This window comes from Peromyscus eremicus, chromosome 12 (assembly GCF_949786415.1).
Source record: "Peromyscus eremicus chromosome 12, PerEre_H2_v1, whole genome shotgun sequence".
Taxonomy (NCBI): Eukaryota; Metazoa; Chordata; class Mammalia; order Rodentia; family Cricetidae; genus Peromyscus; species Peromyscus eremicus.
The window spans coordinates 62,093,483-62,118,153 of record NC_081428.1 but is presented as its reverse complement, the minus strand read 5'-3'; the positions used below and the strand labels follow the sequence as shown (position 1 = coordinate 62,118,153).

The 24,671-nt window shown below is 48.8% G+C and overlaps 1 protein-coding gene across 1 annotated transcript; it reads right to left on the bottom strand.

Annotated features, from left to right (window-relative positions):
- Positions 1 to 1,414: 1,414 nt before the first annotated feature.
- Nrros (negative regulator of reactive oxygen species) lies at positions 1,415 to 6,256 on the bottom strand. Its single transcript, XM_059277415.1, has 2 exons — positions 6,149 to 6,256; positions 1,415 to 3,644 (listed from the first exon to the last, which is right to left on the bottom strand). Exons 1-2 carry the CDS (start codon positions 6,254 to 6,256, stop codon positions 1,674 to 1,676), a joined length of 2,079 nt encoding a protein of 692 aa, XP_059133398.1. The 3' UTR covers positions 1,415 to 1,673.
- Between the last annotated feature and the right edge of the window lie 18,415 nt (positions 6,257 to 24,671).

Below are 24,671 nucleotides of genomic sequence, written 5' to 3'. Positions count from 1 at the left end.
GTGAGATACTCAAAGCACCCCACTGATACAAGACTGGCATACTAACTCAAGACCAGCCACAGATAAGTTCCTTTGTCCACTTTTTATTTTTCCAAAACAGGGTTTTTCTGTGTAGCCTTGGCTGTCCTGGAACTCACTCTGTAGACCAGTGTGGCTTTGAACTCAGAGATCCACCTGCCTCTGCCTCCAGAGCGCAGGGACTGAAGGCGTACGCCACCACCGCCACCTGGCTGAGTTACTTTGTCTAACTAGCTGGTCATGGCTCTGGAAAACAGCAGGACCCCAGGGAATGGCTCTTATTAACGGGGAGATTGTGAGAGCCCGGTTTTCTGAGCAGCGGATGAGAGGGCTCTCCTGGCGGGACAAGGCAGAGGCTTCAAGGCAGCGTCAGGAACCCAGGAAGTACTTGGCAAGGGTTACGCAGGATGTGTCAGGCTACTGATAGGAAAGATGGGTGACGGTAAGGGCAAAATCTAACGGCCTCTAGGGGTCGCCCCTGAGGCCGTGGAATATGGTGATTAATCTAACGGCCTCTAGGGGTCGCCACTGAGGCCATGGAATATGATTTACTGGGATGGCTGCATAGAACATTCACGGGAGACTTCCGCCTTGCCAAGTTAAGACCATTTTCTCTTTGATTTGCCTTGACAGCTCTGCCCAAGATTAGTCTACACGGTAACAGAAATCGGTTTCTGTCCCCTCAGCTGCCCTCTCCACTTAGTATAATTCTTTTATGACTCAGAAAGTGGAGATGAGAAGCAACAACTGTGTGAACTCACTCTTACCCAAAGAATAGAGACTATGACTTCATGTTGTCTCCCAGGGAGCAGCACAGGAATAGTCTGCTTATCTTGGAAGAATGCTTAGTCTGCTCTTCTTGGAAGAATGCAGGGAGAAAGGACTTCAGGAACTCGGTGCTGAACGTTACTACTGTGACTGGTATGGACTGGTGTGGACCGGGAGGGTCCACAGGTAGCAGACTCCTGCTTCCTTCCTTTCTTGCATTCCTCTGCTTTGGCTCAGAGTAAGCACGGCTTTTGGGTCCCAAACGGGGAAATCAGGCTGAGCTACCATTCTCTTAGCTGGTCCATGGAAGCATCATGTCTGCCCACTAGAGACTCCAGATGTGCACCCAGAGCACTTGGGAAGGGCCCTGCCGCTGGCCCTTTCTCACTGCAGTGGCTATCGGCCATCAGCAGAGCAGGGAGTTCACATCTGGTGCCCCACCCTCCAGCAGTACCTTGGGATAAATCTCTAGGATGCTGGTTCTAACCCTCCCGGGACATGCAGTGGCAGATGTATTTATTGTCAAGTAGCATCAGACTGTCACCCTTTGCCTCCATGGCTGTCACCAAAGAAAGGTCACTGAAAAATAACCCAAAGGAACCCATCACAGGACATTACACACGATGCATTTGATTTAAAAAAAAAAATATTTATGAGCTGCGCCCTTTATTCTAACAGAATGTCACTTAATAAATATTTCACCAGGATGATGAGGATAAATCACAAGGGCGGGAGAAGAATTTAATGGGACTGAAGATGGACATTTTTTTAAATTTTAATTTAACCTGCGATGCGTCACACCCGGCTGCTGCAGATGTGAAGACCCGTCACAGAACAGCATCCTTACCGCGCACAGATCAAATTTGCAGCCTCGGCACGTAGGTCAGTCAGTATATGGACGACCAGTGGCATCGGCTCTTGATGACCTGAAGCAAAGGCTTCTTAAAAGTGAGGAAGATGATGGTGGAGGCCACCAGCAGCGTGAGGCAGCTGGGCAGAATGAGGACGAGGTAGAAGAGGCCGGTGTCCACCTGCCCCCACTTGCAGTCCCGAGGCACACCTTCGGGCAGCTCGACCACTCGGACGATCCTGGAAGAGAGGTTGCATGTGACCATGGCCAAGTCTGCAACGGTCCCGAGGTGCTGCAGGGCCCCCCACCCCTCCACCCCGCAGCAGTCATAAGGGTTCTGGCTGAGGTAGATGGCCTGCAGACTCCTCAGTGGCCGCTCCGACACAGCCCCCTGAGGAAGGGCTGTGAGGAAGTTTCTGCGGAGGTCAAGAGTCCGAAGGGCCAGGCTGCCGCTGAACCTTGGGAAGCTGGTCAAGGAATTTCCTGAAAGATCCAGCTCCCTCAGTTTCCCAAACCGAGAGAAGTCCATCTCTGCCGTGCCGGAACTGAGGCCCACATTCCTGAGCGCCAGGACCTGTAACGTGGGGGCAACGGCCCAGAGAGGGCTGATGCTTCCATTCAGAATCCCCCAGTTGCCAGACAGGTCTAAATGAGTGAGGGAGGTACCCTGGAACGGGCAGTCTGGTAATGCCTTCAGGCCACAGCCCTCCAGAGACAGGCTCCTCAAGGAGGCCATGTTTCTGAAGTCCACACAAGTGGAGGGCCCCGCCCAGTCTAAGGGCACCATCTGGGGACAGAGTGAGATCTGATTGTGGCTCATGTCAATTGTAGTGATGTTGCTGGCGTTGTCGAAAAGGCCAGTGGGGACTCCCAGGAGCTGGTTGGAGCTCAGGTTGAACACTCGGAGGTTCCTGAGGCAGTCGGTGAGCCCCGGAGCGAGGCGCAGCTCCGCCAGCTGGTTGTGGCTCAGATCTAGCTCAGTGAGCGCCCCTGGGGGCTCATGCTCCCGAATGTGGAGCATCTTCAGGCAATTTTGGTTGAGGTTCAGGTGGGAAAGGGATGGGGTTTTCTTTAGGAAACCATCCGGCAGGTGCCAGAACTGGTTTTGGCTCATGTCCAGGAAGCGAAGGGCTGACAGGTCGCTGGAGGCAAACTCTTCCCAGAGGTTGACCGTGGTGATGTTGGTCACGTTGCCATCCACAAGAAGGAACTGGGCGACCATCTCCTGCGGCGAGGAGGTGTTGTAGAGGTCCCTGTAGAAACCCATGTTGTTGTCCTGTAGCAGGAGGGTGTGCAGCTTGCCGCACTGGGGCAGGAGAGGGAAAAAGAGCAGCTGGTTGTGAGACAGGTCCAGGGTCTCCAGTTCAAAGGCCGCCTCCTCCCTGGCTGCCAGGAACCACTCCAGGATGTTGTAACTGACGTTGAGGAACCGCAACTGCGGGAGGCTGAAGTCCACAATGCACGGGAGGTTGTTGTAGGCAAGGTTGAGACGCCTCAGTTCAGTCAGGCCGTCGAAAGCACCACCCTCAATCTCAAAGATATAGTTTCTCTGCAAATCCAGCTCCCTGAGGCGCTCCAGGCCCTCAAAGACAGACTCATCGAGCCTCATGAGGGCATTCCTTGCCAAAGACACAGCCTCCAGCGAGGAGAGGTTCTGAAGCATGAGGGCTGCCATGTCTTCCGTCAGGGAGTTTCCGGACAAGTCCAGGCTCCGGAGTCCTAACAGGGTGTGGAGGGCTGCCGCCGTCTCCTTGTAGTTCTCGGAGAGGCGGTTGTCTGCCAGGCCCAGGCTGCGTAAGTGGCCCTGCCCTTGGAAGGCGTAGCGGCCGATGCGGTCCAGGTCACAGCTGTGCAAACTGAGGTTCTCCAGGTGTGGGTAGGCCCGGAGGGAATGATTCCACAGGACCCTGAGAGGGTTGGCATCCAGAATGAGCATCCAGGGATGTGATGGGAGGCTTCTGGGCACCGAAGCAAGGTTCTGCCCCCGGCAGTCAGCGACTCCATCCACCTGGGTCCAAAAACACACGGAATTGAGGCACAGAAATGTAGTTTGCAAAAGCAGTTAGCTAGCCAGATGTTAGTTAAGTGTCCAGGAAAAAAAAAAATTGTTAGGAAGAGCAATGTCATCACTTCCTATAGGCTGGTCGGTGAGTCAAGGCGCATCTCACTTGCAAGTGAATACCGAGTAGCTCAGTCTCCGAGGACAAAGAGGAAAAGTCCCCAGGAAGGGACGGCACCCGGGTTTGGAGCCAACACTCAAGGCCGGACTTCCACTCGGCAGTATGCTGATTTGACCCTGAGCGAGGAACTAACCTCTTACAGTCTCAAATTCTTCATCTGGTTATTAAAATAAAACATAAGAACTAAAAAACTGATGCTATATTGAAATATAAAAAATGAAAAGTAACCGGGCGTGGTGGCAGCACCCAGTACCCAGGAGGCAGAGGCAGATGGGTCTTCATGAGTTTGAGGCCAGCCTGGTCTACAGAGTGAGTTCCAGGCCAGACAGGACTATTTAGAGAGACCCTGCATCAAAAGCAGAAAAAAAGAAGCTCAGATAATCTCAGCTTCTCCCCCAGATGAAAGTCGCTAACCATTATGAGTCCATTACTTGTAATTGGGCTCATAAGTTTTTTTCTGAGTGCGATTGCTGATTATCACATTTATTATGGCTAATAAGTGTTGGCGTACCAGCTGTAATTACCAGTGTGCGCTAATTAATTAAGATGCTCACTGTTGAGCACTTGAGGTGTGTGTGTGTTTTTTTTTTGTTTTTTTTTGTTTTTTTTAAATTTCAGCATAGACATTAGAATGAACTTGCCAGGCTGCTTCCTTCCTCCGCTCCCCCGCCCAAAGCCTAATGCATTTATGATGGGATTGCATTAATGTGTGGAGAATTGACATGTTTCCAAACACAGTCTCGGCACTGAGACCGACGTTAGCTCTGTATTTTCCTGTGGCCTCTCTGGAGACCACCGCACTTAGTGGCTTTCCTCAGCCTGTGATGGACCCTGTTCCTCCACAGCTGCTGTAGTCCAAGGGGGTTCAGACCTTCATAATTCCCACCAAAGTGTTGCCAAGGGCCGAAAAGGGCCGTGTGGTCACTAGAGCACACAGGAAACTTTACATGCCCATTTTATGCCAAGGTGGAACAGCTAATGTAATCAGGAGCAGTGCCTGAGCTTCCAGACTCCTCAAGTCCTAAGAGTCAAAGGAAATCCATTCTTTGACTTCCTTGATGGTCAAGTCTCTACCACTTCCCACCAGGCAGAGAGTCCAGACTGAGCCCTGAAAAGTGGCTGAAGCTCTCACACGTTATTCCCTTCTCTTCCCATGCCTGGTGGCCCCCAAATAGCTACTGTGATGTTAAATCACTTGTTGCCTCTGTAAGGGCATGGTGGCAGTCACGTGTAGCTAAGCTGACACTGATAATAACGTATTCATGATAACTGGCAAAAACACATGGTACTCACTGTATATCAAGCATCATCATGACGAGCGCTTGTTATAAATCAATCACCAAAACAGCCCAGTCTCATGATATCATTGATAGAAATTATTATTGTTATCATCATCATTATTATTATTGATAGGTCTCATGTAGCCTAGACTGAAATGTAACTGAGACTGGACTTGAACTCTTGACCCTCCTGGTTGACAGGTGTGTGCCATCATGATCAGCAGATATCATTAGTATTGCTCCTGTTTTATAGATGAAGAAACTGGCAGAGAGTGGCTTCAGGATCACCAGGTAAGCAGTGCTTTTTATGATTAATCAACTTTAAGAACACTTTCTTCCCCTGGCACCAAATACACTGAAAAAATTCTTAAATGTAAGTAATCCTATAACCCTGGCTTCCAATTTGTCTTTCCCATTCTTGGGCTTGAGGAATGCTTATTAGGCATGTGTTTCTCAAGCAGATGTTTGATATCCTTCAGGTATAGACAAATTTCTGGAATTGAGCTCAACGATGACCTAAATCTATCTTCACGTGCAGACAGGAAGTCTTCAAAAGACGATCATGGGCTCAGGACACCCCACCCATGGACCTTCAGAAGCTTAAGCTTGGTCATGAGCATCGCTCTGCAGTATGGTTTGGGTAGCTTGCTCTCTGCAGGGCCGCTGAAGCATCTGTGTTGGCTCACACATAAACTCGCAGGCAGGACTTCTCCAGGGTTGGTGTGTCTCCCTCAGTGACTCTGGTAGCATTAGTGGAGCTCATTAGTCAGGTATTCCTGCTGTTGGTGGCTGATGAAGGCCTTTTCCTGGGGCCTCTTGTCGTCAGTACACATGAAAAGGTGGGGCAGGGACTTCCTGGTCCTTCCCAAGTGCCGTCTTGAAAATCTCCTGCTGAAGAGCAGTAAGCACACTGCACTAGTCAGGTACACGCTGAATCGGATTCATTCACTTGATGCTCTCTTCGACTGACAAATCATGAGCTTTCCAAGCAGACCAAGCAAGCCCCATGCAGACAGGGGCAAAAAAGAGATCGCAACCAAGGAGAAACTCACCACCTTGCAGCCTCCTTGGGAAGCTGCAGCGGCCGCCCCTCCTCCGTGCCTCCATTCCACAACCAAGAAGGGAACACCCAGGCAGAGCCAAAAGGGCAGGAACTCCATCTCAAGCACAGCACTGTGGACAGAGACCAGGACAAATTGAGAAAGACAGGTTAGCCGAGAGGGCTGCTTGTTCAGCACGGGCACAAGGAGCCACAACTACAAGGAGGTAGAAAACCACAAATTATTCAAGTCTCTCTGTTCAGCCAGCGCCTTCGACCTTTCGCTGACCCCATGGGCAAGAACTCATTTTCATTTTGCCTCTGCCATTCAATGGGCAGGTGGCTGACCTCTGAAACCCCAAAGGGCCAGGACAGGCGATGCAAAGGACTTGGTTGAATACCAGGCCTGAGGTCACTGACAGTTTCCTGTGCTTTGCCGGTCTGCAGTTTTCCTCTATGAAGCTCATTTCTGCCTGATGCATACATGAGCTTGAGGTACATGCCATGAATGAATGAATGAATGAATGAATGAATGAATAAATAAATAAATGAATGAATGGGCAAAGGAAGGATACACTAGGATAGAAACACTGACTGTAGCCTCTGGACTTAGACATATTAATTATCTTGTTGAAAGAAGGCTTTCGGGCCAGACAGTGGTGGCACACGTCATCAATCCCAGCACTCAGGTGACAGAGGCAGGCAGATCTCTGAGTTCAAGGCCAGCCTGGTCTACAGAGTGAGTTCCAGGACAGCCAAGGGCTACACAGAGAAACTGTGCCTCAGAAAACAACAACAACAATTTTAAAAAAGAAAGAAAAAAAAAGAAAAAGAAAGAAGGCTTTCAGAAATATGTCCATCACATTGGTTCTTATTTAAATATGGCCCTTCAAAAAAGGATGTTCAGATTTTCACCTGGACAAGGAAAAAAAACCTTGAGAAAATGCAAAAGCAATCTTTGGATAGATTAAAAAGTTCTGAAGTGCAGTTATAGCCCTCTTGTCCGGCCAGTGCAGAAAGACCAGCGGTCATGGGAGGCTGGAATGATACAGCAATCAACAGAAGTCTCCGATGAGGAGGTGACGGCATCACCTGCACAAAAGTCGGGGGAACAACGGTCCCGGGATAACACTGGCCTCTCCAGGGTTCCAAACGGACTGGACTGACAGCAACCCAGGTCCCCTTTCTGAGCTCCAGGGTGGGTAACTAGGGAGTCGTCCCCCCCCCACACCACCCCCCGTAGATGTAATTTCATGGACAACCCTCCAAGTGTGAGATCTGACAGCCCAGGGGCATCCCTGCCCTCCTTTGCCCCCACGGGAAGCAAGCACCTGGTCCAGCGTTCCATCTGCTCCTGCCTTGCCTGGATACCCGCAAGAAGGACCACAGGGCAGCTCTTCAGCCTCTCCCTGGGCCAGCAGCACCATGCTGCCACGAACCTCCTCTTCCATGCCACCCTCAGACCTCTCTGCTCATCTTCCATGCCACCCTCAGACCTCTCTGCTCATCTTCCATGCCACCCTCAGACCTCTCTGCTCATCCTCCATGCCACCCTCAGACCTCTCTGCTCATCCTCCATGCCACCCTCAGACCTCTCTACTCATCTTCCATGCCACCCTCAGACCTCTCTGCTGGCAATGAAGACTCCCTTTGGCTCCCTCCTCTTCCGTTTCCTTCTAGTGTGCTTACCCATCCCAAAGGGTAACTTAACATCCTGGTCAGATCTGAATGTTCACTGGTGAAAACAGACTATCAGAAAAATCAAGCGAAACCACACATATCAACCTCAGCTTTCACTGGAGGCCAGGCCCGTCCTCTGCGCCACAGAAACAACCTGGGTGGGATCAGCCCTTGACAGCCTCTGGGAATCCTTTCCAAGGCCCTCTTCCCTTCCCTGCACCTGTGCAGGAATTATTACCTCACGGCCGACACAGGGCACAGATGGCACACACAGAGCCATCTGGACGCCTGTCCCCAGCATCCTCCAGCACTCTCCCACACACACACAAGCACCCCTGAAACTTTGGGATCCCCGCCCATCCTGGGGTAAGGTTGCCAGATTAGTAAATGCCAAGGACACTAAGAAACTGTTCACTCACGTTCTCCTGTCACCGAGTGTCCTGCAGCTCATGGAGGAGATGGGGAAATGGGAATTGTCTATACAGTAAGTCTTTTTTTTTCTCCACTTCCTGTCATGCGTGGGCTGCTCCACGCAGCTGTACACCGAACACTGACAAACTAAATTTCGATGTGTGAAGAACAAGGGTACAGCTCTCTAGGGGCTCACAACACTTCAGACTGGCATGCTAGGTAAGCCTAGGTCACTACACCCACTGTAATTTTAATTTGTGAGACACCAAAATGGTTGCAAAATTTAAAGGTATTCTCTCCTCAGCCAACTAGCTCAGAGGGAAAAAAAAATCTTGCCATGCCCACAAGGTCAACATCTGGCATTAAGTAACAGAATGTCATGGAAAGATTATAGAGTTTGGAACCTGGACAGTCCAGAGTTTAAATGCTGCCTCCACTCTCCATAATTTGTAAAGCGTCTCCAAGACTTGGGTAATCCTCCCATAAAACGGGAGCAATAATAACCCCTCGTAGACTTTTATGAGAACCGCTCAGGCTGCTGAATAAGGTGCTTCATTAACTGTGAGAGCCGTAACAACCTAATTATTATTTATGAATTCCAAATAGCACTGAGCAGCTCCAGCGGTTGTTGTTCTTTTTTTTTTTTTTTTTTTTTTTTAATTCTTTTTTTTTTTTTTTTTTGTAAAGATTTATTTATTTATTATGTATACAGCATGTATGACTGCAGGCCAGAAGAGGGCACCAGATCTCATTACAGATGGTTGTGAGCCACCACGTGGTTGCTGGGAATTGAACTCAGGACCTCTGGAAGAGCAGTCAGTGCTCTTAACCTCTGAACCATCTCTCCAGCCCCCGGTTGTTGTTCTTATGTATCATCTCTAGGGTAATACAGAAAAAAAAAAAAGAGTTAATACTATGGCTAGAGGGATGATGGCATCACTATACCAATATCTGAATAATCTATTCAGAAAGGCTGGATTAAAAAGTCTATATTAAGAATCAAGAATGGCCGGGCGGTGGTGGCGCACGCCTTTAATCCCAGCACTCGGGAGGCAGAGCCAGGCGGATCTCTGTGAGTTCGAGGCCAGCCTGGGCTACCAAGTGAGTTCCAGGAGAGGCGCAAAGCTACACAGAGAAACCCTGTCTCGGAAAACCAAAAAAAAAAAAAAAAAAGAAAAAAAGAATCAAGAATGAGACAAGGGGCTGGAGACATGGCTCAGCGGTGAACCCTGTTTACCGCTTTGGCAGAGGACCCGAGTGTGATTCCCAGTACCCATGTCATGTGGCTCACAACCTCTTACAACTCCAGCTCCAGGAGATCCAACACCTCTGGCCTCAAAGGGCACCCCCTCCAACACACACACATGTGTATGTGGTCATACCCACACATACATATAACTAAAAATAAATTTATTTTATTTTCCTTTTTTTTTTTGGAGGGGGGATTTTTAAAGAAAAGAATAGGGTGATCCAGGGGTGATGACTGGTAAAAATCTATCCATCCTCTTGAGTGATGACCTCATCTTGCCTTGCTCTGCTCACTATGACGGGCTCTGAAGGCTCCACAAGCCCCAGTGGCAGCTGGCGCACAGCATGTTGGGAGCACAGCTGGCATGTTAGAAGGTAGGAGAATGGAGAATCCAAAATATCTCTCCCTTTCCCTCTCCCCTTGAGATTTTCCTGGTGACCCCAGACTCTGGGACCACCACCCCTCCTTCCTCCCTCCTGCCTAGGGCACAGATTCCTGCATGGCAAGAGGCTAGTATGTGTTTGCCTCTTAGCCTCTTCCATCATTTTCTGTCTGTCTCCTGCACGACATTTCCCGTTTGAAATAGTCCAGGTGACCTCTGTTTCCTTTCTGAACTACCGATGCAAATGAACATGGCCTTGAAGCTGTCTGTGTTCGACGAAAATACAGAATGAGAGGTGATGGTTCCTGCTGAGGCAGAAGGATCATAACTTTGAGGCCAGTCTGGTCAACTTTTTGAGACTCTCAAAATGAAAACTAAAAACGGCTGGTGTTCTTGGGCCAGGATGTAGAGCGCACCAGAGAAGCGTGTGAAGTCCTGGGTACAAGCCCCAGTCCTATAAGAAAATAGAGGCCTGAAACCATTGAGAAAGAGTAACAAAGTAACCTTCAGGTTGGAAACACTCTTCTAGACTACATATCTACAGAACACTCCTCAGAGACACTGCACCACAGGGTCCAAGATAAACAGCACTGCTATCTTATCTCCGGAAAAATCCCAGGAGCCTTCTGCTGGGATGCTGTTCTTCACCTCTCCACCCCTCCAGCTGTTACTACCATGCCAGCGCCTGCCAGACAATGGGCTGCAAGGTCTTTGCTGAAGGAGCTATTAGCAAGTGTCATACATGCATTACCACATAATTAACTTTTTCCTCAAATGATCAGAGAAGCTGAAGAAGCCTTAAAGAAAGAGGCTTTGTGGAGAAGGAGGCAGGAAAGTGGCAGAGGTATTTTGTATTAGAGACAAGTGTTTATGGATTGGGGGCACGGGGATCATCAGAAGCAGGTGTGCAGGGTCAGCATGTGAAGGTGGCACCCATGAATACACAAAGCAACTATGTGCCAGAGAGGGGCTCAGAGGGAAAGGAAGTCTGCCTCTGTGTGAAGGTAAAGGGCGACCGCCCCCTGGGATCTTGGAAGAAAGGGGAGGGCAGCTGGTCACAGACCACAGAATAAAGGACATTAGCAACTCCAACGTGACTACATCAAACTGCCCGGGTGCCAGGGAAGCACCAGCACCGTGGAAAGCTCCAGGCAAGCAGGTTGGCTGGCTTTGATTCTTAGCACCAGATTCGTGGGACTCCAACCTTCAGCAAAGTTCAAACCTAGCAACTCCCAATGTGAGCCCTGAGCTCTGAGCTCTAGATGTGGTACATCAGAAGCGCAACACTCTGTTCTCACAGCCCCCAGGAGAGAGTGCATACCCCGAATCCAGTCAATACAAAAACCCCATAGATCCAAGCTGTATTGCCCTACAAAGCAACTGACTTGGATCCTTCAAGGGTCAAAGTCTTGCCCGGTGTAGTGATTCACATCTATAACCCCACAAGGCTGAGACAGGAGGGCTGCCATGAGTTCCTGGGGTGCAGACTGAGCTCCCCGTCAAAAAGCAAGCAAAGATAGTATTATCGACCATCAGTTTTATATATATAAAAATCCCACATCCAATGGCTTAGTCAGGGTAAAAGCAAAGTGCTACCTCAACTGGTCAACTGATTGGTCAATTTAACAGTGTGCTTTTTAAAAGTTATTATGCTTTCATTAAACTGCTCTATAGCTTGAAATTTTTCAAAGTTAAAAAAAAAAATAAAGAATATGAGATAAAAATACACCTTTTCCCCTTGAAAGACAACTTTACGCAGTGGATCAAAGGCCTTCAATGTATGCATTCTTTGTAATTCAATGATTCCGATCCGAAAAGTTTCTTCTCCAGCAAAACGAGACTAGAGTTGTTGCAGGTGTTACTGGATTAGGAGCAGCGTGACAGCACCTCATGAGCTGTCAATCAGCCTGTGCTCACACACATCTAGGGTAGGATAATATCCTCAAAAGCGGGTGATTAACCTACCAGGGCCCATCATGCTGGTCTCTGGGACATAGATTGGACAAGCAGGTAAGGAACTGAAGCATTGGAAATCACTGGACTACTGCCCCTTGAATATAGTACTGAGACTCTGCGTGAAGTAAAAGTTTGTCTCCCACGACCCCTCTAGCAAATAAATTTTAATTCCAATTTTGTAGTTGGGTTACCTTTTTGAGAAAAAGTAGCATTTCTGTTCTGGCTAGGTTTCTAACTAAGAAACTCAGCATTTCTGTGAGAGACCCCATAGCCAAAAGCAACTCAGGGAGGAAAGGGTCTATTTCCGTTTACAGCTGAAGGAAGTCATGGCAGAAACTTAGTCAGGAACCTGGAGGCAGGAGCTCAAGCAGAAGCCGTGGAGGAGTGCTGCTTACTGGCTTGCTTCCTCAACTTGTAACTTGTTTTCTTATGGCATCCAGGACCATATGCCCCTCACTATCCACAGAGAGCTGGGCCCTCACGCATCAATCATCAATCAAAAAAAAAATGTCCCCCAGACTTGCCTACAGACAGTCTGATAAAAGCATTTTCTCAAGTGAGGTTCCTTCTGACCAAAAACTAGCCAGCACAATTTCCCAAAGGACCACTCGGCACTGTTTTATAGCTGGAAATCCTAACAAATGGATATGTGGAGGCCCACAGGGGTTTCCTAGTGAGATCTGAGCTTGCTTTACATGGCAGGGCTGCATAAGGGGATTGCTTGACCATGTATGTGGTGGTTGCAAGGTGTATGGAAGGGTCTGCACTTGGACTGTGCACTGTGTTTTGATCTAGCAAGGGGGGGAGTCTTTTGTCCCACCCCTTGGCATTGTTATAAAAAGCCCTTTTGAAGAGACAGAAGGGGCTGGTGGATTTTGATCCAGGTCTTCCCTAAGCTATCCTGTGTTTCTGTCTGTCTCCTCTCCTCTATCTTTCTATCTAAAAGTTTCTTATTCCTCTCTCCTCCTCATAGGAACCCTGGAAAAGGTGGGAGCTGGCCTCCCACGGATGGAGTGGCATGGACAGCTGGCCTGGGGAGAGCTATGAACTAGCCCCCAGAACATTTGTCAAATACCGAGGTCAGGATGTCTCCTGAGCACCAGGTCTGGCCAGCCTCCACCCTAGCCTCTATTTGAAAGGAGGCTTAAGGGCCACAGCAGCACTTACCTTCACTGACCTCTTTCTAGAGCCAGCAACTGTTTTAAGCGCTTACTACCTACTCAGGCTCCGTTTCCCCAGGGCCACAGGTAAGTAAATCAACTGCCCGTGTGGTCAGGGCCAGCCCATCCAAACCCACGGAGGTCAGCTTACTTTTTATCCAGTCCACGGCCACAGAATGCATCTAGCCACAGATCTTCAAAACTGCAAATGTGTTCCCACTGAGAGATAACAACTGGTTCTTACATGTCTCACTGTGGCTGGCAGTGGGTTCCCAGGATCCCCTCTGTATATGAGAAAATAATCTCTTCAGACACCCAACGTGTATTGCATTAGTTTCTCAGTTCCTTTCACAGATTCCCCCCCACCAGTGATTTCTGCAAGAGTAAGGGCCAGCCACCATGCTTCTTCAAGAGGAACTAGGAAAGGACTGTGTAAAGGAGGGGCACTTGGACTAGGGTAAGGCCTAGACCCACCGCTGGCTCCTCTCCAGTAGTGGCCATGGGTGGCAGTAACACATCAAAGGCTGGGTCAAGACAGAAGTAAAGAACGTGCGAGCGAAAGCTTTGTCTCCATAAGGAAACACCAAGGGTTTCACGGGATCAGGGACCACCACAAGTACCTCCACAGCCTTCAGCAGTGTCCTCTCCTCCCACCCAGAGGGCAGACACATGCCTTGGTGAGGCCAGGTATCCTGTGAACCAATGGGAAGGGGAGGTCTTCTGTGCAAATGGGGTCAGTGTGGGAAAAACCTAAGATGAAGGAACTATCCCATCCCCCAATCAAGGGAGCTGCCTGGAGTCTTGGGCTTCCTGGAGGAGGTGACTGACTACCCTGAGTCCGTGGGTCCCTGTGCACACCACAGAGATGAACCGCGGCTCACTTTATCCTGGAGTGGGAATGAAAACACCTCCTCTCCAACACGGCTTCTTTGAGAAGGCACGACAGAGCAACAACAGGGACCCCTCACAGTTGCCCAGATCAGTAAAAATTCCGAATCCCTGTGGGACCGGAGGCACACAGAGGTGTGGCTGAATGCCTGGTGAGCGCGCAGCCTCTGTTCAAACGCAAGCCTGTGAGTTCCGCATCAGCTCAACCCCAATACCACAAACCCCAACCACCCTGGGATGCATGCAGTCCTCGACTGAATCACACATTTCACAAGCTGTTTCCTCTGCAGGAAAGACCCTTTCTGTGGTCGTCTTTTACCAAACTCCTATTTCTCCTCCATGTACCTTCCTCCTGTTCACAACCTAACAGTCTAGTTGAAGAATAACCTGATAGCCCACATGCTATGATAGGATATTGCAGTTTCTCTCTTTTTTATTATTTATGTTTATGAGAAGCAATTTGAGTAGTTATTAATTATTAATAACAACTTTCCTCCAACATTTACATATGAAGAAAAAACTTTAGCATACAGCCAAATTGAAAAAAGCCTGTGGTCAGTGACCACTGTATACCCACCACCTACATTCCACTCATAACACTTTACTGTAATTATTTTTTATCATGCTTTTTACTTATCCTTCACTTCATCTTATTTTTTATTGTGCTTACAAATAGATTACAAGGAGCTGGAGAGATGGCTCAGCCATTAAGAGCATGTCTGCTCTTCTAGAGAACCAACATTTGGTTTCTCACACCCACATCTGGAGGTTCACAATGACATCTGCAGCTCTGGAGGATTCAATGGCTCTGGCCCCCACAGGCACCCGCACGAGCACACGCACACCCACACACAATTAAAAAGCAATAAAAATAGATCTTAAAACAAAACAACAAAAAAAGCCAGCACAAATAGATGGGGACTAGAGAGATGGCTCACTGGTTAAGAGCACTTGTTGCTCTTGCAAAAGAGGTGGGTTCAGTTCCCAGTGCCCATACTGCGGCTCTCGGCTGCCTGTAACTACAGTTCCGCAGAATCTGATGCCCTCTTCTGACATGGTGGGTTCCTGCATGCATGTGGTGCACATATACACACATGCATACACATACAATACAGGTAAAATTAAATAACTATTTAGAAAAGATTTCCAATAGCTGGGCATGGTGGTACATGCCTGTAATCCTACCATTTAGGAGGCTGAGGGAGGAAGATGGTGAATTTGAGGCCAGCCTGTGCAATTTCATGACCTGTCCTCAGAACAAAATGTACACAGAGTGAGAGGCAGATCAGCGGAAGAGCACAGACCTCGAATGCACAAGGACCTGGGTTCAGCCATCAACACCAAACGAATAAACAAGCACACACGATGGCCATCAGTACTTCTCTCCCCAAATACTTCAGAGTGCATCTAAAACAATTTAACTCTTTAAACATTGCTGTGGGGGAGCTGGAGAGATGGCTCAGTAGTTAAGAGCACTGGCTGCTCCTACAGAAGACCTGAGTTCAAGTCTCATCACCCACATGGCAGCTCACAACTATTGTTAACTCCAGTCCCAGGGGATCCAATAACATCTTCTGGCCTCTACTCAGGCCCATTAGAAAAATAAACACAAAATTTCAAAAACCTCTATGACCAACACTGAGGAGGCTGAGGCATGATGATGGTCATGAGTTTGAGACCCACGGGGGCTACATAAATTCCAGGCCAGTCTGGGCTGCAGTATGAGGTCCTGTCCCCAAAACAAACTTAAAAAGAAAATTAAAATCCTCCTGTTAATGCCTTTAATCCCAGTACTGGGGAAATAGAGGCAGGCAAATCTCTAAATTCAAGGCCAGCCTGGTCTATGGAGCAAGTTCGAGGACAGCCAGAGCTATACAGAGAAACCCTCTCTCAAAATAAATTGAAGAAGAGGAGAAGGAGAGGAAGAATTTATTTTGAATTCATGGGGAAATGAGAGGGATATGATTTTTTTTTTTATTTCCTTGCTAAATTAGGCGTGCTGGTACATGACTGTAATCCCAATAACTCAGAACACAGAGGCAGAAGGATGGAGAACTGAAGACCAGCCTGGGTTACATAGTGAGATTCTATCTTTTAAAAAAAAAAAGTTACCTTCCTGAATAATGGACTCCTAAAAAATTATTGCAAGCCAGGTGGTGGTGGCACATGCCTTTAATCCCAGCATTCAGGAGGCAGAGCCAGGTGGATCTCTGTGAGTTCGAGGCCAGCCTGGTCTACAGAGCGAGATCCAGACAGGCACCAAAGCTACACAGAGAAACCCTGTCTTGAAAAACAAAACAAAACAAAAACCCAACCAAACAAACAAAAAATTATTGTATAAAGCCAAGAGAATTGGGTTGTAACTTAATGTGTTCAGTTAGTAATATTAACGCCTGAACTTGCAAAGGTTCCTACAGACAGCCCCTGATTCACTATTTAACACTAGCAACAGTTCTATGCACTAAGGGTGATTTCCTTCTTTTTTTTTTTTTTTTAATTGTGGTAACATATGCATATAATTTACCACTTTAGCTCTCTTGAACATAATTCAGTGGCATTAAGTACATTCACACTGTTAGATAACCATCCCATGGTCCACCACCATAACCTTCCCATCAGCCCACCCTCCAACCCTTGTCATTTGAAGTCACTCCCCATGGTCCCCTCTCTGGCACAGTGGTGACCACGGATTTTCCTCTGGGGATTGCCTGTTCTAAAGAAAATCATGTCATAGTTTTTCTTTTGTGTCTTGCTTATTCACATCACATATGCTTTCCTTTCAAGGTCCATCCATGGCACGGCATACGTCGGGATTCCCTTTTGAAAGCTCATTTATTCACTCATCAGTGGATGGACATCTTTTGGCCATTGTGAATAATGATGCTGCATTTGAACATCACCATACAGATATCTGCTCAAGACATTGCTTATGATTTCCATTTTTCAGAAATCCAGAGTTTAGTTGGGCGGCAGTGGCGCACGCCTTTAGACCCAGCCCTCGGGAGGCCGAGCCAGGCGGATCTCTGTGAGTTTGAGGCCAGCCTGGTCCTACAGAGCAAGATCCAGGACAGGCACCAAAACTACACAGAGAAATCCCATCTTGAAAAACCAAAAAGAAATCCACAGTTCAAAAAGGCCAGTGTCAACTCATAGTGACTCAGGTCATGTAGAGCTGAGTTCAGTCCAGGAAGAAGGCGCTGAAGGCACTCCTGCTGGGAAGGTGTTTTGTTTGTCATTTAAGTGTTCAGCTGGGGTGCACAAGTAGATACCTATTTGTTGATGAGTAGCCAGGAGCCTCTATCCCAGATAACTGGGCTCTCCCTTAGAACTCTCAACCACTGTAATCCAGCAGCCAAAGAGGTGACATCTGACCCTTCGGATTCTATTTCTAACTACAGCATCTATTCTGATTGGTCAGAGACCAATGCCATGCTGTCTTTGATATTCTGATTAGCGTCCTTGTGGTGGCAGGGTGGCCTTCGGGGAGGGGTGAGCTAAATGACCTTGAAGCCCTGGGGATTAGAAGGAAACAAGCCAAGATTAATAGCTAAAACAGAAGCTTCAATTTAAGAACTAGAAGAAGGAGCCAATAACCAGAGCAAGAGAAAGGTCATTAGGACAGTCCCTTGTGGAAGTTTCTAGTGCCCTTCAACTTTCAAGGGACCATTGCTTGCCTGAAGCTGAAAAAGGTGGCCCCAGGCAGGGCAGGGAGAGAGCTATTCACTCTGTAGGGCTATTGACTCTGTAATCTGAGGGACAGTCTTGGCACCCAAGGTTGACAAGGGAAGCCATGAGAGACTGGAGCTACCTCAGATATCCAGGGCTCACTGAGAAGAGGCAGTGTGCAAAGTCAGAGCCCCAAATGCTGTCTCCTGAGGAGAAATCCCCTCCCCGATGGTTATCTTTCTTAGAGGTAAAAGCAGGCAGTCGAGCTGGGCACCAGCCCAAGTGCAGTGCCTGATTGTGGTAAATGTGGGGGCTGGGGCTGAAGGAGGGGAGTCCCCGGGGACCTCACAGAGCTTTGTGGCCACGCTGAGACCATCGCTGCTCCCAGCCTTGCTCTTCATGCCCACCTCACTGGTGACAAAGAGGGTAAAGTTCCTACTTCCTCCTGTGTGCCCTCTGCTGGGGCTGAAGTCCCACACCGAGGACACACACTGCTCTCGGTGTGTGATTCTGCTGATCCTGGAAAGTTCTATCTGCCCACATTCATTTCTCCTGCTTCTGGGTTGCTCTGCTGGGTTGCTTTTGGGGGAAGCACACACACATACTCTCTCTCTCCCTCCCTCCCTCCCTCCGTTTTTTTTCACATAGAATGAATTACTGGAACCATTTTTAGGCACACAATTCAGTAGCATCCAGTACATTTCACTCTTCTGCTATCCCATGCTTTCTTAAGAAGTCTAGTTTTTTGTTTCTTTGGGGTTTTGTTTCTTTCTTTGGGTCTGATCCCAACCCCTCACTCTAGGGACTATGAAGAAAGAAGGCTGTCCCTGTTTCAACCTTCTGTGTCCCTAATCAGGGTGACTTATTTATATTAGACACAGTATCAATCCAAGGACAATACCACTAAGGGGAAAGACCTTTTCTCCTGCTTCACATGGCCCGGCGGTAGGGATTAGCTTGGAAGCTGAAGGTAGCCTTTGTCTCTGTCTCCAGGACCTGCCCAGCAAGAGAGCAAAGCTGGATGAGGACAGACGGCTTCTTGGTGGTATTTTGGAGACCTGGATCTAGTCATGCCTGAAGTAACTGCCTTTAGACTTTTTCAGTTATACGACATAACAAATCCTCTTTTTGTGATGAAGCCGCTTTCAGATGGGCTTTGTTATCTGTAGTTTAAATAATCCTGTCTAGGGCTGGCGAGGTTGTGTACCTCATTGGTAGAGTCTTATCTAGCATGTGCGAATACCGGGGTTTGATTCCCCCATGCCACCAAAATAATAAATAAATAAACAATGAAAACAATCCTATCTTCTAGATCCTTGAAATCAGGTTTACAGTTATACAGGAGGCATTATGATCTCAAAGTGTCATGGTCCTTTTTTTTGTTTCTTCTTTGCCCCTCCAAACTTTCAGAAGCCACTGGCTAACCTATCAGGTTGCACACAGAACCTTCACTCAGCAATCAGGCTGAAAAGAATGGTTTGGAGGGAAGAGAGTAAATAATAAATTCCACCACGGGCAGAGACATATACATATGACAAATTTGTCACTGAAATGACGTGTGAGCAGAAGTCAGTGACACTTGTGACTGTGTTACAAACAGGTCCCAGGAAAGATGACCAATCCCCTTTGGTGTTGGTTGCAAACCCACTCTCTCCTGACCTATGTGGTTATCACACGGATGAAGCATAAACTGAGCTATCAGCTATCCGAAGAAGAGTCTGGCCTCCACTCCATGGTGGGATGTGCACTATAGCCAGAAGGCAGCCTGTGGTCTGTACCGGGTCTTTTTTCAAGTCTAGAAGGCCAGGGACAGATGGACCAGTGCACATGTTCCTCACACAGCCCTCAGGACAAAGACACTGGGAGCCTTCTCTCCTGTGGCATTAGGATGGTGGCTGAAGAACCATGGTAGTGAATTCCAGGACAGCCAGGTGGAGTGCGTGTGCAAGTCCACAGAGCTCCCTGGAGGGACCCATCAAATGAAGGCACCTTCTCTGTGAGGCTGTTTAGTTTTGTTTTTAACCTAAAGGCAGGTGTTGAGGTTATTTTCCTGGGGCCTATGAATTTATAACCCCATCTAGGAACTCTGAGGCTCACATAAACAGCCTATGGGGGTGTCCCCAGGCTAGAAAGGCCCCAAACACCTGCAGCGTTGGAAATAGTCTGTGTCTCACAGTCAGTAGCAAAAAGGGACCCTGGAAAGCCCTGCCTTAGTCCTGCTCCAATCCTAGTCACAGCGGGGCACGTGTTCATCTCCGTAGAGCAACGTGGAGCCAGCCACCGCTCTGAGGGTAATGCTTCTTCCTGCCCAGCTCCCGGGTGTTTGTGAGTACATGGGTGTGTGTCTGTGACTGGAGAGGCCAAGAGGACTACGGCAGAGCACTGAACGGGAGTCAGGAGAGCCTGGCTCTAGCCTCCCTCTGACACTCCAATAGCTGTGGATCAGAGTAACATCCTAGTAGATTTTACCCGGGACAAAGACTAGGAGAAGAGGGCTTTTGCCGTCTTTTGGATGAACACACGCAGCTGACCCTGGGAAGATCCCGATAAGTCCTTGTGACTGTAGATGAGTCTCCCGTGCCTATGTCTATGTCAGGGGGAAAGAGAGCCGATGCGATGCAAACACCCTCACGCTGAGTTGAGTGTTCACAGCGTTGTCTCTTTATGTCCGGTCACTCGGACCAGGCAAGGAGCGTTAACCTTTGCACAGATGAGAAAGCACGGCTCACAACACTCACTGACCCGTTCACAGTCTCCCTGCAGAGGCAGGAATCGAACCACAGCGGGTTCTGAAGCCCACAGCACACCCCCTCTCTCAGCCCAAGAGTTCCTGAGGGAGGGAGGGACTTCCACCTACACCAGAGGTTGTAGCCCCCAAACCCAGCCCGAGGCGGGGAGTCTGGATACCGCAAACCCAACTTCACCATGAGCCTGAGCGTGCGCGCGCGCGTGCGCGGGGGCAGGGGCGCTGCCTGACCTCCCACCACCCAATTCTTTCCCAGCTCGGGCTCACCTCGAGGAGCCTGGCAGTGCCCGGCGGTGAGCCCACGCACGAAATACTCCCGGCTCCCGCAAGCCCAGGCGACTCCGCGGGGCGCATCGTCTCCGGGTCCCCGGCCTCCTGGACAGCAGTTGCCGCTGCCGCGCTGCCTACTCGCTCTGGGGCATCAGATTATTTTAGCACTTGCGGAAGGAACCGACGACGGAAACTGAAGTCACATGGAGAGCTCGCCGCCGCTCAGCGACTCAGCACTCAGCGAGTGTCTTAGAAGGAACTGCCACCGCGGGGGGCGCGGGGGGATGGGACGAGGACGCGGGCGGCACACGACCCCTGGAGGACCTGCAGGGCTGTCACCACGCAGGTGCAGCCTGCGAAGACGTTAGGATCGCTAAGCTCCCCTCCTGGGTGGGTGAGCACGGGAGCCTGGCTTGTGGTCGGTGATCCCAGGACGTCTTCTCCACGCTTCTGTCCAAGGATCAAGTTGGGATAGAATTTGGTGAAGGGCAACACAAATTTGTTTAATGGAAAAAGGGGACGAGTCCACCATTTAGAAGGGTTGTCCACCCATTAATCTTTGTTTTTATCTACTCAGCTAGTCTTTATGAATCATTTTTATGGGCACCGTGCTTTTTTTTTTTAATTAAGTAAATAAATGGAAAGAAAGTTGGGCATGGTGGCACACACCTGTCATCCCAACCCTGGAGAGGCTGAGGCAAGAGGACCAGAGTGTAAGATTGTCCTGTCCTAAATAGCAAGTTTGGGGCTGCCCTGGAGCTCATGAGACCCTGCCGCAAACAAATAAGCAAGGACAAAGGAAGACAAAGAGAGGAAAGGGTTTGTTTTTAATGGAGCTTGCACTGTAGACTGTCAGTGCCGTGAACTTCTCGGCTCTGTTGAGTATGGGTCGGTTGTTTGATTTGCTCTGTAGAAAGTTCTCTGCCAGTGGTAGCAGTGTGCCTAGGGCTTGCGCAGATCCAACCCACACCTGGTCTCAGAGCTGAGATGGAGAAGTGGATATGTGCGCCCGTCCCCAACCACTCACAAAGGAAAAGTTAGTTTCTCCAAGGGCGTCTCACTGGGTATACAAACCACACTTAAGGGCAGGCCCCATGCCCAGCAGGAGATGGCCAACACAAAACCAAACCTTGTTCATCTCCAAGTCAGACTCTAACCTATCCTTCATGGGGCACGGTCCTAAAAATGTGTGGGACCAGTTCATTCCTTCCTTAGGGTCTTTATGACTGACCATTGTACCCTTTACCTGACCAGTTTTAAATCCGGATTCAGCTGGTTTAAGAATCATTAATGTCTGAGTTCTAACATCCTCATCCACTTCTCTCTCTCTCTCTCTCTCTCTCTCTCTCTCTCTCTCTCTCTCTCTCTCTCTTGTTTTTTGAGACAAGGTTTCCCCATGTGCAGCCCTGGCTCTCCTGGAACTAACTCCCTTTGTAGATCAGGCTGGCTTTGAACTCACAGAGATCTGCCTGCCTTTGCCTCCCAAGTGCTGAGTGGTATGTGCCACCACCTCCTGGCTACTTTTCTTTTAAGACAGGGACTCATTTTAGTTTAGGTTAGCCTGGAAGTCATTACATAGTCATAGCAGGCCCTGACCTGATCTTCCTACGGTCCCTTCCTGAGCACTGGAGTTTCACATGTACCCCACGCCCACCCCCCAGTCATCTACTTGTGTATGCTTTATACATTGGAGTTCTCTGCAAGATTTCTTTCAAGGAAACTTAAAAACTGGAGGTCTTAAAGGTTGTGGAGAACCAAGGCAAACGGCTGGAAAATAGCACAGATTGCTCTCTCCTATAGTAGCAGCAGAAGGACCCAAAGACTTGCAGGGGGCACTAAGGTAAAACTGAAAACAGGACACTTCTCACGCCAGCAGGGCTGAAAGCCTGAGTGTCCAGCCAGGATTCTCCTGCTCAGCTGGATGCTCTAGGCTCCCTCCCACGGCCCAGAGATCATAGTCCTTGGTCTCCAACACAACCCAGAGTGGTCCCGCTGCCACTGGCCAGGCATACCCCTCTCAGCAGAGCTGTGTGCCTCTTTCTTGGCCTATGGGGTTTGTTCTGGCTCCTGTTGAACAGTGCAGGTTGTGTGTTAGATTCTCAGCATCTTGTCTTGTTGCCATGGCGATATCTGACCCAAGCAATTTAAAGAACGAAAGGTATTTGGGTTCACAGTTCCAAGCTCCATCATAGTGTGGAAGTCATGGCGGTAGGAGCTGAGGACAGTGTGGGTCACATTGCATCTGTAGACAGGAAGCAAGAGGAAGGCGAATGTTAGTGCTCACCCCGATTTCTTCGTTTTACCCAGCAGAGGACCCATTGAATGGTGAATGTGAATGGTGTCATTCACAGCTCAGGCAGGTCTTCCCACCTCCGTCTAATCTAGTTAATCCTTCACAAGCATGAAGTGTGTCTCCTCTGCTGGATCCTGTCAAGCTGACGGTCAATATTAACCCTCACACTGTCAAACAGTGCTCGTACATTCCTGTGTGGTCTGAGGCAAGCGTCTAAAGGCATGGCTGGGGCTCCTCCTTCAGGAAGCTTTTCCCCGCCTCAGAAACCTCTTCTTCTGTACACATTGTATACAGCTCCCTCCGGCCTCACGACAGAGCTTATGTTGTGATTTATCTGTTTGGATCTTGTTTCCCCAATTACACTGTCAAGTTTTGAGGGTAACAACCACTGGCTATACCAAAAACCATACAGCCTAGTGTGCATAAAGAGGCTCAGTAAACATTTGTTCAAAGAAGAACGGGGGAAAGGAAAGAAGAGAGCGAGATAGGCAATCAATCAATCAATCTGTCTATCTTGTCTATGATTCTCCAGTTACTGACTTCTGAGGGTTGTTGTCGGGTTGCGGTGGTTTAGATGAGCGTGACCCCCATAGGCTCTTACATTCGAACACTTGGTGTTGTGAGGCAGCTTCCTCTGAGACCGAAACATTCTATCCTGCAGGGAAGCTCCTTAAACCAAAAATAAGCTACTCAAAACAGTTTCAGGAAGTCCCTGAAACTGACCAGATTCACTAGGCTGCTCCCTAGCAGAGTAAGCAATAAAGACTCCTGAGGGTCACTCCCAGACAAGCCAAGGTGGAAAGAAGACTCTCAGACTACACCAGCTAGCTGCCTGGGAGGAGCAGAAACCAGCTGAGCTGCCCAGAAGAGGTTTAGACCAACTGAGTCACTTGGAAAGGACGCTGTCCCACCTGTGGAGCTGCCTGCATGCAGGCCATGCTCTATGCTCCAGGTTCCCAACATTTGTGAACTGTTACCAATTCTGGGGTGGTCTTTGGTGACACGCTTGTCTTTGAGTCATTTCTGCTTCTGTAAGAAACCCCTCACCCATATTCCTGTAGTGGTTTGTGGCATGCAGTGGTTTGAATGGAAATGGCCCCTACAGACTCATGTATTTGAACGCTTAATCACCAGGATGTGGAACTATCTGAGAAGGATTGAAAGGGTTAGGAGTTGTGGCCTTGTTGGAGTAGGTGTGGCCTTATTGAAAGAAGTGTGTCATTGGGGGTGGGCTTTGAGGTTTCAAAAGTCTACACCAGGCTATGCCAGGCCCAGAGTCTCTCTGCCTGCCTGCTTACCTTCGGATCAGGATATAGCTCTCAGCTACTTCTCCAGCTTGCCATGCTTCCTGTCATGATAATAATAGACTGACCTCTGAAACTATAACTAATCCCCCAGTTAAATGCTTCCTTTTGTAAGAATTACGTTGGTCCCAGTGTCTCTTTGACAGCAATAGAAGATCAGCTAAGACAATACCCTAATACAACTCGTGGTCCACCAAGTTGGGCTTTGATGGTATCCATACTTTGGTCTGTCGTGGGCTCCCTTTCTGGAGTAAGTAGATGTGTGTGTTGCGTCTCCCCAGGAAGAGTCTTGTATAATGCTTGGTCTCTAGTTGGCTGCTGTTTGTGAAGGATTAGGAGGTGTAGCTTTGCTGGAGGAAGTATGTTACTAGGGGCGGGCTTTGAGGCTTCAAAAGACTCAAGCCGTAAGGTGTAAGCTCCGAGATGTTTCTGCCTCCAAGCCTTTGCTCTGCCATCATGGACTCTAACCCTCTGAAACCATACGCCCAATTAAACCCTGTCTTTTATAATTGGCCTTGGCCATGGTGTTTT